Source organism: Podarcis pityusensis (genome assembly GCF_964106645.2).
Source record: "Podarcis pityusensis genome assembly, chromosome: 1".
Lineage (NCBI taxonomy): Eukaryota > Metazoa > Chordata > Lepidosauria > Squamata > Lacertidae > Podarcis > Podarcis pityusensis.
In genome coordinates this window covers 116943377-116956077 of record NC_138028.1, presented here as the reverse complement: position 1 = coordinate 116956077, position 12701 = coordinate 116943377, and the positions used below count along the sequence as shown (strand labels likewise).

At 49.9% G+C, this 12701-nt stretch overlaps 1 protein-coding gene and 1 long non-coding RNA gene across 2 annotated transcripts; one reads left to right on the top strand and one right to left on the bottom strand.

Annotated features, from left to right (window-relative positions):
* Positions 1-849: 849 nt before the first annotated feature.
* Positions 850-5311, bottom strand: EVX2 (even-skipped homeobox 2; the record flags this gene model as incomplete). The annotated part of the gene is made up of 3 exons (XM_080971799.1): positions 850-1524; positions 3140-3390; positions 4879-5311. 3 exons carry the CDS (start codon positions 5309-5311, stop codon positions 850-852), a joined length of 1359 nt encoding a protein of 452 aa, XP_080827925.1.
* Positions 5312-8324: 3013 nt separating this feature from the next.
* LOC308458910 lies at positions 8325-9962 on the top strand. Its single transcript, XR_013977772.1, has 2 exons — positions 8325-8645; positions 9277-9962. It is a non-coding gene; the product is annotated as an uncharacterized lncRNA (long non-coding RNA).
* Positions 9963-12701: the final 2739 nt, after the last annotated feature.

The window sequence follows — 12701 nt, the reverse complement described above, 5'->3', positions numbered from 1 at the left end:
TAAGAATCGCGTTTCCCCCTTCCTCTTCTCCTATAAAGCACCCGGTTTCTTTGCCCATCAGTCGCCACAGGCATCTCTGTGGCAAATTTCTGCTGGGTTTGTGTGCTTCGTCCTCAGCCAGATCCCCACTAAATGCAGGAATTGGGGTTTGCCTTTGATATATAGGTTTGTTTTAAAAGATGCCCAAACAATGCGTTTGGGTTGCGCAGCTGGCACAAGCGCCGGCCTTCGAGATGGCTGCTACTAGAGCAACCATTGGCCATGCTGGCTTAACCCGCCGCTCAGCAACAACTCGGGCTGGCCGCAGGTTAGCCATCCTTTCTGCAGAGGACCAAGGATAAGGTGCTGCTTAGGTATCCAGCCGTGCTAACAACCGTCGGCTGCAGGTCGGAGGCGCTCAAGAGCAGTTCCCATTGCTGCCAGCAGGGGGAGCGAGACAGCACCCTCCGGAGCTTGGACGGCTGCATTGAGTGCAGAATGTCTAGAAACGATCATTCGCCAATCCTAACAACTGGGGGGTGCTTGTTGGGTGTGAGGAGGGGGCGGGGGAGAGAGGAAGCACAGAATGTTAAAAGGCCAGTATGTTTGGGGCTGCTCCCCACACCTTCCTCCTCCAACCACCCTCTCCCAGCGGCCATCTTTTTAAATCAGGGCCGTGAGAACAACAGCAAAACAACAATTATTAATTATAGTACTTTTTTTTTAAAAAAACCTTTTTGCTAGAGTTCCAGTGTATGCCCGCCCCGACCCTCCCCTCCCCTCCGTTGTACAAAACGGTTCTCTTCTGCCCTCGGCCACCCCGGCTCAACAGCGCCTCCCACTGGCCGCCGGGGTGGGGGGGCTGGCTAGTTATCTGGTCAAGGCGGCCTCCTCCCGCTGGTCTGGGGAAGGGACGGCGGTCTTGCTGAGCACGGCGGCCGAGTAAGGCAGGAAGCCGCTCTCCGAGCGCTGCGAGGCGGCCGCCGCCGCCGCTCCGGCCGCGGTGCAGGTGAAATCCGAGCCGGAGGCGCGCGATCCCAGGGCTGCCGCGGCTGCGGCCGCCGCCGACTGGCTACTGTGGCAGCTGAGGCAGGAGCAGGGCGCGGAGCCGGCCGGAGGAGCCGTCGAGGCTGCGGCGGCTGCGGCCGCGGCTGCAGCTGCAGCGGCCGAGGCGGCGGCGCTGCTGTTGAGGCCGGCGGCGGCGGCGGCGGCGGGCGACTGGTACAGGCCCGGGTGTCTGAAGCTGCACAGCAGCTCGGGCCGGGAGTAAGGGTGCGAGAGGGCGCGGAAGGTGTCCAGAGGGCGGATGGAGGTGGCGAAAGGTGAGGCGGTGGCCCCCGACGCCGCAGCAGCGGCCGCGGCCGCCGTCACCCCGACGTGCGGGTAGTAGTGCAGGGGCACGTGGGAATGGAACGGGTAAGGCAGGCTCCCCGTGGCCGCCGCGTGGGTCATCATGTAGGTGTAGAAGCTGGGGTCCGCCGGGTGGGGCCACGACATGGCCAGCCGCTGCCTCTTGTCCTTCATCCGTCGGTTCTGGAACCACACCTGGTGGAGTGCGGGGGAAGGGGGGGGAGAGAGGGGGAGATGTGGGGCAGCGAATAGGGAGGTGGGGGGGACACACAGAGGATAGGACGGCTTAGAAACGGCAGCAGATCCACAGCAGCGCGCCACGCCCCCTCCCTCTGTCGCGGGGTCAGATGCGAAGCCTGGCGCAGCCCTTGCGCCACGAGGCGCAGCTGGCAGTGCTAAGCCGCCTCCTCGCCAGGGACATTGCTTGCCCCACATGGCCTAAGTTAGGTTTTCGAACCAGCCTTAAACCTCCCCAACTTGGCTGGCCCGCTCGATTCAGGCTCTTCGCCGGGCTCCGCGCTTCTTCCGTTTGAACTTTTAGGCCGCGGAGATATGAAAATGGTTCTTTGCCCCTTCTTTGCGCGCCGCCGGGGTCGGGAAACTTTCCCCTGCCGAGCAACCATCTCTGAGAAACTACCGTGGCTGCGCTGTCTTCGATCTCAAAAATGAAACCGTTCCCCCGCTCCCATTCCGTATTAAAATATAATCAGGGATGTCAGCCCTCTCTTATTTCAATTGAGCCTAACTGAATTCAGTGGGAGCACTGGGTTGATGTTTTTTCAAAGTTATTCATTTTTAACAAACCTTTTTTAATAAACCTTTTTTAAAAAAAAATAAATGACCAAGATTGCAGATCAAGTTGCAAACCCTTATCAACGCTACATTTATTTTCAACGATCAAAACAGGCAATATCTGCTTATTGAAAAAGCTGAGAGTTCTGCCCACGGAAAATACCCTTTGCAACGAAATATATGGATGTTTCTGGTCTTCCGGTTTACCTTGGCTCCCTTCTGTTTTTCCCATAGCGCACTATATAGCACGTGATTCGAAACCATTCATTCGGAAACGATTTGGTCCGGATACAGAAACCAAATGTTCGTGTGGTTTTTTAAAAACCGAAAAAGCCAAACACGGTTTGATTACTGCAAAACTATTAAGGCTTCCATTTCTCCCGATTCTTTACGGTGTCGAAGGCAGGGCCTTCTCACCTCAGACTGCGATCCTAGGCACGTTTACCCGCGAGTAAGTAAGCCCGGTTGAACATAGTGCGACTTACTTCTAATTAAACTCGTCCAAGGATAGAGCGCAGCCATTTGCCTCTTCCTCTCAGATGAGGTAGAGAAGAATCAGCAAATGGAATAGAAACCATCTGAGGGAATAACGGCGTGTGATCCATTTCTAAATCGACTCCAGTTATTAAAAAAAATATGTTTCACATTAACTACCTTTCTCCTATTTTTTTATTTTTTAATAAACCTTTTGAAAATGCGAGAAACAATGGGAAAAGACTGTCTATCTCAGAGGGGGCGGGGAGAGAGAGACGAGGTTGAAAATAGCTAAACAATCTGGTGGGAAGAGTGGAGTTCTCTGCTCATTTTTCTGGTGCCTTTTTCTATTCTCCTTGGCCTTGAAGAAGCGGAGGCGTCAAACGCGGCCTCTTTCGCTGCCCGCAAGGCGCAGCTGGACCGAGGCTGAAGCTCTGGTGGTTTAAGAACCCGAAAGAAAAACAGAGCGCGCGCAAAGCCAGGAGCCAGCCGGCAGCCTCCCTCGCCTCCCGCAGCCCCGGCTTGCCCTGATACACTACGGTACCTTGATGGTAGTCTCCGGCAGGTTGAGAGCCGCGGCCAGCTCGCACCTCCTGGGCCGAGAGACATAGTTCTCCCGGTAGAACTCCTTCTCCAGCCGAGCGATCTGCTCTCGGGTGAAGGCGGTGCGGTACCTCCGCACTTGATCCGCTCCGGAGCTGGAGTTCCCCAAGGCGCTGCCGCCGTGAAGGCTGCTTAAACTGGAACCCGAGGACGAGGTGGTGGTGCTGGGCGTGGAGCTGCTCTCGGAATATCCTACGGAGCAACAACAATGACAGCAGTGAGAAAGCATCAAAGAGCGATGGCTCTTCTCCAGGAGAAGAAGGGATGAGCTGGCGGGCGGGTTTCAACCAAGCGGCAGGCGCCGCTGGCAATCTGGGCTCTCCCTGATAATTAATGCTGGCTGTCATGGATACAAATTGCCGCTGTTAATAGAATCAATAAAAGTTTCTTTTCTTTTCTTCCTTTTCTTTTCTCTTTTCTTTTTTAAACACGGCTTCATAAGCAAACTAGACGCCTTCTTGTGAAATAAATAAATGCAACTCTCTCTGCTCTGCGGAGCAAATTAACCGAGGAACAAAGTTAAGGCAGGCGTTTTCCTAAAAGCGTCCCTCCAGCGGAGACTTCGCTCGTCTTTTCCTGTCCCTGCTTCCCTTTACTTTTTATTTCGTGGGAACCAAATGGTGTCCCTAAAAACCCAAAGGCGTGCCAGTTCGCACTGTAAGTGAATTTCCTCGTAAGATACCTTTGGGCGAAAGGTAAACAGCCCCCGCGTCCTAGAAAGATTGATCTGTGGTTATAAATTTGTAAGTTGCCTCCAGTTAGGATCTATTTCCTAACGGACGCTTCGAAAAAGTTGCTACCGCGCTTTGAGAGATTACGCTGTATTAACTGTAGGATCGAAGTTAACAATGCCCAGAGAAATGCTATTTTGGCTTGGGGGTGGGGGGGACATAGCGGGAAGGAGAAACACCTAATGCATTAAAAATAACGATAATACATAACTGCATTTTTAGTGAAAGCATCAAAGAGAAAGTCAGACAGACACACAAAAGAATCTTCCTAGGAATAGAAACTCGCGCTGGACTCTAAATGCAGCCTCTAATGGCCGTCTTGAAGATGCCCCGTTATGAGCTGTATTTTATAATTACACAGTACCAAAATTGCGCAAGGAACACCTGTCTACACACTCCGTAGAGAAACAGACTGGTGTTTTTTTTTTTAATAAAAACAAAAAAACCGGTGTAAGTGGCACTTCGTTCTCCAAAACAAACAGGAGAAATATTGTGGAAGATATGCCCAGATACACTCAGAAGGTGTGCAACGTTTGGTGGTCACAAATACACCATGACAGTCCTGTTCACTTCGGTATAGATTCTAGAAACTCAGCGTGCGGGAGTGTGCAGGTCAGACTGGAGATCCCTTTAGCACCCTGGATAGACTGCCTGGTCTTGAGAAGCACAATAACACGCCAAAGAGGCTTCCACATTTGAATATCCATATTGTACCTGCCTGTTCCATAAAGGACCAGCTGACGATCCCTTGGTATTTAATGTGCTGCTTAAAATCCTGATCTTCTCCAGGAAAAGCTGGAGGGGGTGTCAGGGCGCCTTGGATTTCTTCTCCCTATCTCCCCCCACCCCACCCAAGTTCTTACCCCAGTAAACGCCCGCTTTGGAGTGGGGTGGGGTGGTGGCGCCGGGGTAGACAGGGAGAGAGGGAGAAAGGGAGAGAGAGAGTTACCTTTGTTATTGTTTTCCTTCAGCTGGGAGGAAGTGAGGCTGGCGGGGGAGCGGAGCGCAGAGCAGCCCACCTCCACGTCGCTGTTCATATCTGCCTCTTGAGCAACTTCTGAGTAATGGCTAATCTTCTTCCTCCCTTCCGAGGGAGGCAGCTCCGAGGTGGCGACGCCGACGCCGCTTTCGCTGCTCTGGTGCTGAAGGTTGAATAAAGTGTCTATTTCGAATTTCCCTTTGGCAGGGATGTCCCCTAAAGAGGTGTGCAGAGAAGCGGAAGTCAGTCTCGGGCTCAGGCGGCCGCCGTGGGGCGAATTTTCGAGGGCCTCCAATACCACGTTGCCAGCCGAGTCGGACAAATTCGCCAGCCTTTTGCCAGCCGTAGGGCTGTGCAGCCCTCGTTCCATCAGGATCATCTCTTTTCTTATTCTTTCCATCATCTCTTAGCTCTTTTCCCCCCCTCCTTGGGAAAAAAAAAGTATATATATATATAAATATATATATGTCAAGGTTGCAAAGGGTTCGTTCTCCTAATGATGAGCCGTGCAGCAGGGGCTAATTCGCATTCAGCCCGGCGAGTGTCTCTAAATATTATTATTACCTCTTTTGGAAGGGGAGGCGTAAAAAAAAAAAAAAAAAAAAAAAAGGCGAGATGCAAAAGCGAAGGGAATGACTGGTCAAAATGACCCATACATCCTTCCTAGCCCCGAAATGTCATTCATCACGAATAGGGAGCGCTCGTCATTAAGGTACGGATGACGCTGGTCGAATAATCATTTATTGTAACAGGTTTATAAGCAAATAAATACAAGCTCCTGTCAACGGATAATGAAGGCGGCTTCGGAGCAGACAAATAGATCCAGGTAGGGAGAGAAAGAGAGAGAGAGAGAGAGAGAGAGACCCGGAGTGAAGAGAAGAGAAGCGCTTGTCCTTTGCTCGATCAGATCTTGCATGGATTGCTCTGGGGTTTGGCCTCTGGGGTGAAATTGACAGTCTGATTAATAAAACGAGCTGAGCAACATTTCCCCCTTCATTTAGGTGCATCATTATGCTCTGATTCCCCCCTTTCTTTCCTTTCCCCCTTTTTGCTTTTGTGTGTGTGTGAGTGAGAGAGAGAGAGAGAGCGCGTGTGCGCGTGTATGTGTGTGAGCGCGCGCGCGCCTCTTGGCTTCTTAGCTCCTAACGATGCAAGCTTCTTTCTCGTTTGTCCTTCTCGGACAGAAACACGGGGGCTAAATGACAGGGGAGGCTTTGATTTCTAGGGAGGAGGGTTTCTCTCTCCCTCTCCCTTAAAGAGAGAAAAGCTGCCAAGGTGTGTGTGTGCGAGAGAGAGAGAGAGATTCCACATTCAGTCCTCTTTTAATCACCTTTCCTTCCTATTTAAGAAAGCAGGCATCCAAGACGTCCCAGAAAGAAATCGACTCGCCCTTTCCACCGGGACAAACACACACACACACACACACACACACACGGACTTCCAGACTTAAATAACTATTTCTGCAGATACGTACCAGCCCAAAAAGAGCATCTATCCCGAGCTACAGCCTGTGCGCGCAACCATTAAGAGTAATCCAAAGGGATCTCAGCGTTATTTCCTTAACTCACCCGCAAACCATATATATATTTGTGTCTATGTGTGGTGGTAGTGGGCAGGCGTGCGGGGGGTGGGGGGAGGTTTTTTTTTCTTCCTTTCCATAATCCTGTTTATTGACGGAACTAGTCTAAAGTCCTTCCTTCGCCTCTGGCTCAAAATCCTCTCCCTGGTGGAATGACGGGAAGCAAAAACAAAAGGAAAGAAAAGTTCGGCGGAATCTTAAAGACATGATTCAAAGCACCAGAGAGGAGTAAAAAAAAAAATATTCAAAAAAAAAATTCATTAATATATTCATTCAGCCATTCTCTGCCTAGATTTTTCTCTCCAACCTCCTCCACCCCTTCTAAAACGAAGCCCTGATATATATATATATTTAACCCTTTTGGTATATATATAAAAAAGGCCTGGATTGCAAAGGCAAATAGCGAGAGCCGTCATTCTCCTCGGCCTCCTCCAACTCCCCTTCCAGCCAACCTCCTTCCCTTGTGTAAAGTTACCTGCCTCTCCGTTTCCTCCCCTCTCTCTTTCTCTCTTGGTTCGGAGAGATTCCGGGGAGCAGCCAATCTCTCTGGGCGCCCAGCGGGACGCGGGGGGCCGCGATTCGCCGGCCCTTCCTCTCGGAAACTCTCTCTCCGGCGAGAACTTTGATGGTAATATAATGACGCCGAGGGCAAACGAAGATAAAGCCGGCTGTCATTAGCATCCTGGGAGCACCTCCTTGAGAGGTACAGCGCACAACCTTTTTTCCACCCGAGGAAAGCCTTACTGTTGGGGGTTTCCCTTCTCTCCCCACCCCCTGTGAGATTCTGCTAAAGTTTATATTTCTGGCTGGGGGTGGAATCCGATGGAAATGCCTCTCCCGCGATACGGTAACACCTCCGCCACACACACCTAGAAAAATGCACTCTTCTTTCAAGCAGAGTGCCTGGTGCTTGATCTGATACGAAAAAGCTTCCTTTCAGAAGGAACAGGGCACGCCAATGTTAGGGCCCGATCCAAGCTAAACGAGGCTGCAGTCCTGCTACATACTCACCTAGGGTTAAGCCCCATAGGCCTGCCAGGGGCTTTACTTCCGAGTAGATGCGCAGAGGCTTGCGCTCTGAAGCGCTTTCAAATCCCGTTGATTCCAACAGTGCAGAGCTAAGCAGGTCCGCCATTAAAATGTCTTTAATTTCTGACTTAGACGTGCTTTTAATGTGCATGATGTTGACCCATTTCTCCCAGATGTTGGGTGTACCCTGGATAAAGTCCAGGGCTCTTTAGCCAGAGGGCAAGTAAAGGGCATTGGTGCTCTCATTTGCGCGCCCCCTGATAAGATCCACTTTCAGTGTGCTTAGGATGGTGTTGCCACGGATTTCTGAAGAACACCTGGATCCTACGTAATAATTTCCCCTAAAGTGACTCAGAAGTGTTTGTGTGTGAGACAAAGAGAGTTAGAGTAGTTTGGTCCAAGATCCTCTTAAAGACTTCATGGAATATTAACATTAAATTGATTCTATACATAATAGTCAGATTTTAAAAAATCCAAACACCCAGCTCTGTGTTAAGGCTGTTGTTGCAAAAGCAACAAAGGCCCAGTGCGCGCCATACCTTTAAAACACATATTTAAAGCACATTCCTCCCATCTCACAAAGAATCCTGGGAACTGTAGTTTCTTAAGGGTGCTAGGAATGTCAGCTCTGTGGTGGGCAAACTACAGTTCCCATGATTATTATTTTTGGGGAGGGGGGTGTTCTTTAAATATATGGTGCGCAGGCAGTCCAAGAGCCCAGCGGCGCCTTAACGTTTATTACATCATAAGCTTTCCTAGACTCGAGAAGCCAAAGGACTCTAAGCCATGAAAACGTCCGCCACAATCAGTGTGTTAGTCAAGACTCTTAACCATAGAAATGTAGAGTTGCAAGGGGCCACCAGGGTCATCTAGTCCAACTCCCTGCAGTGCCCAATATGGGGCTCGAACCCACGACCCTGAAATTAGGAGCCTCTTGCTCAGTTACTGAAATTAGGAGCCTCTTGCTCAGTTACGTTGCTCTTGTTGGGTTTCTTCCCCTTCCCAGGTCAACTGTTCGAGATCGGTTGAGGCTCTCTAAGGGGGTCTGTTCTTCATTAAACCCCATCCAACCAATTAAGGCGAGCCTTCGGTGGTTGACCGAAGTGCGAATTTCGCTGTAGAAGCCTGGGTGCGTATTACAACAGGAAAGGATGAAAATGGCAAACAAATTGGAAACAGAGCATGCGCTTGTCCGTGGAGGCATTTGAGAACAGGACCTCCTATTACTGAGCAACATTCAAGGTGCAAAAATTGCATTTCTGTGCGATCCTCTATTGCTACTATTACAAACCCCTCCCTTTCTCAAAAGCACACAAGGAAGTAGAAGCGGATAACGGTGCGGTTAGGAATTAACCTCTTCCTGTCTGGTTGACCAAATGCCCCTATCCTGACAAGCGTCCCAGAGCCCACCCGGTGACTAAACTACGACGACAGCAGCCTTCTGCTCTCTGGCAGTCACTCTCCCGTTTTAAACTGGAGCAGAAACCAGTTCCGAGATGTTGTTTTTCTGAGTCCACACAACTCTCTCTCCGTCCCTCCCTCCCTCCCTCTCTTTTGCTGGGATCCTATAAAAATTCCACAGAACTTGGAATCCGCCAGATTTCCGCGTGAGCGTTCTTGACTGTAGACTAGGCCTCCGAGTTTTGCATATCAGAGGATCGCCAGCAAAAGAAACCCTAAACCTAATAATAATAATAATAATAATAATAATAATAATAATAAAAAAATACTATAAGAGTGATGCTGTCCTCTCTAAACAGACAAGAAACACCATTTGGCTCTGGGTTGGAGAAGACATGCGTATCGATTTCCGAGGAAGCTTTAGCCACCGCGTGGGAGTGAGTAACCAACCAGTTATAAAATGGGAAGCGGAAATCTGCGGGCGGCTTTATTGCTGTCGTTTGGCGCCCCCATCCGTTTTCTCAGCGGCGTTAACACGCGCGATATAATTATTTTGCTGCTTCTCCCGCACCCCCTTTCCTTCGCCAGCCTAAAATCTTCAGAAAACCGACGTCTTCAGCACCCTCTCCTAGAATCACGAAGCCCACCCCCCAACCTCCGAATTGATTTCCAACCCAGCTGTCTCCCGGCACCGTCTCCTTTCGAGGAAAATAGCTGCGGTGCCGAGCGCGCGTTTGGAACTGAGACCCTTCAGCCGAGGGAGGGCTGCAATCGTCTGGACTCCCCAACTCCCCTTTATTAGTGTTATTTTATATTTTGCACCTTTTAAAGAATAGCAGTCCTCGAGTTTATGTGAGACCTCTTTCAGAGTTTGGCTCTCTTCTCGTGAGAGGGGAAAGTTTAGTGCGCGCCGTAAAAGGCAGTTTAATAATCATCAGCTAAGTAGATATTGCGTAACGACGCCGACCGCAGCCAATGGCAGCTGGTCATTACTCTCCAGAAAGAAAGCAAAATAATACTAATAAAGTCGTTATTTGATGTTTTATATTCCTAGACAACTCGATTAATGGGCTCGAAGGCTCTTTAGAACTATTCTTCGTTTAGGAAACTATTTCTGGGGGTTTAACGTTGTTGCTCTTGTTGTGTGTGTGTATGTTTTTAAAGACATTTTAGAAATGGGGAATGTTAGCAGACAAATGTACAGGGCTGGTTTTGCTTGCACCGTGTTGACTCAGTTGTCCTTATAAGTTTTATGTAGCTGCTACGGCCTGAAGCCAAGCTTTAAAATAACCCCCTCTCAAAAACTGAGCCCTGAGACATCAAAGAATAAGCGACCCTTGTTTGTTAACTTTTAATTGAGGAGGTCTCATCCGACTTAATTGAAATGGAGCGCAGGTTTCAAGTGGGACCGAAAGCCCCGGCAGCTTTTAAAGAGTCGAAGTGTTCATAGGAAGGGAGGCTGAGTAAATATTTGTTTCCCGTCTTTACTGCGGGTCCTTTGAGGTGAACTGCATAGCGTTGCTTCTGGAGCAGGTAATAAACAGGGGCGTCCCCGCAGCGGAGTCTCCACACAGAAGCCTGTCTTGGAAGTTCTGGCTATGTTTACATCTGTCTAGACCCTCCAATGCCAGACCGTCTGGGATGAACTTGGTTTCACCGCGAGTGTCAGCAAGAACAGGACGGGTCAAACAGGGGGTCAAGCTCGCCTGAGTTTCTCTCAACCTGGGAGGAGGGCGATAGGTCAGGTGCTCCCCCCCCCACACACACACAAGAGGAGAAACCCCGCGCCTTCTCCGTGGTATTATAGGGCGCTCAGCGCTGTAGGATTTTAACATTCACCCTTCCAGGGTCCCGAAAACGTTCAGATTATGTTTCTGCTTTCTCGTTTCACCACCGGGGCTGCTGATGCATCTTCAGTTCTCAATTTATTCGCCGGGGGCTGCGCGTACAGGAGCGCCCGTGGGGATGTGTAGGCGCACACACCCGCGCCAACCACGGCACGCTCACAAACACGTATAGGCGCAAAGACTGCGCAACAGTTACGAAGGACGCTGGTATATGGGGAACACCGGGGCAGCCCACTTGTTGAAATAAATAAGCATATAAAACACACGCACACAAGTATCATATTTATTTATGTTTGCATATGCATGTGTGTGCGTGTGTATGAGTGAGAGAGAGAAGTAGATGAGATATATTAAAAATATGATAAATATAGGGAATCCAGAAACCAGTAGAAGAAGAAGAAGAAGAAGAGTTTGGATTTGATATCCCGCTTTATCACTACCCGAAGGAGTCTCAAAGCGGCTAACATTCTCCTTTCCCTTCCTCCCCCACAACAAACACTCTGTGAGGTGAGTGGGGCTGAGAGACTTCAAAGAAGTGTGACTGGCCCAAGGTCACCCAGCAGCTGCATGTGGAGGAGCGGAGACTCGAACCCGGTTCACCAGATTAGAAGTCCACCGCTCTTAACCACTACACCACACTGGCTCTCAGTAGAATAAATAACATTCGCATCTGGGACAAGGACCACACGCAAACCTCTCCCACCGCCTCTCCAGCCACTCGGCCTGTCTGGCACCCCTCCCTGGCTTTCTCCACACACACACCTCTTATTTCTCTGTCCACTTCGTGCATCTGATGGAGAATTCTGCCCTGCCTAGGAAATCCACCATGAAACTACTGAAGCCCGAAGCGGCTTTTGCTTTCTTCAACACTCTGATAGTACAATACAAAAGAAACCACACCCAATAATAATGCAAGAGCAAAGACTCCAGGTGGAAGGCCAAGGTAATCCAGTTGAATCCCTGTCCTTGTCTCTCGTCTAATTAGAGGTAAGCGTTAGTTGTCGACGCACACGCGATTATCTATCCTGCAATGCCTGGAGAAGAGGTTGAGGTTTGGTTGATTTATTGGAAGACAAAGGATAGAGAAGAATTTCTAGCACCCCTCGCCCCCAACCTTCTTCCGCTTCTTCCTCTTGCAGTAACCGAGGTAAACTTTGAGGCTTCACGTTTCCTGCTAGCAGGACAGTCGAGCGCAAACCGGCGTCCACCAACATTCCGAACCCTTACAGGAGAACTTGTAGGGCCATCTAGTGGTCAGGTTTGGGTACTTCCGGCTTCTAATGGAATGGTTGGAAGAAGGTCCGACTTCAAATAAGAGTCTTCCACCTCTCAGTTTAAGGAAATAAGCCGTAGATATGTATTTGTGCGTGCGTACATGTACACAGACACAGAGAAAGAGAGACGCAGAGCGTGTGTTGAAGAATTGATGCCGAGGAGTTTACAGGACTTCTGCGGAAACTTAAAACTGCAATCCGATCAGAGGTGCCAACTTGAATAAAACATGGGGGGGGGGGGAGGGCAGGTAAGCCCCGCCCCACATAATCGATCGCACACGCCATTTGAATGCCAATGCCGATCAACTTTGGGGGCCCCTCCCTGGCCCCTCTCAAAATATTTTAATTGGCCCTTAGGAGTTGGCTCCTATGAATCCGATACCTGTGAGAAATCCCCGCTGAACTCAATTAAGTTTACTTCTAAGTAGACGTATATGGGGCTGCACGATTACGCTTCTCTATTAATGCGTTCTGTAATACCCTTGGTTTGCGTGCGATCCGCATTCAGATCCATATCTATGGAGATTTTCGTGTTGACTTCTGTAGGACGGGGCTCGCACTGAACTGGGAACTGCACATCAGCGAGGGGGATAATGCGCTTCGGGTACGTGCTGAAGAGGGTTCTAATATATCTTGCAATGCTTATAGATGGAAACCGGTCTT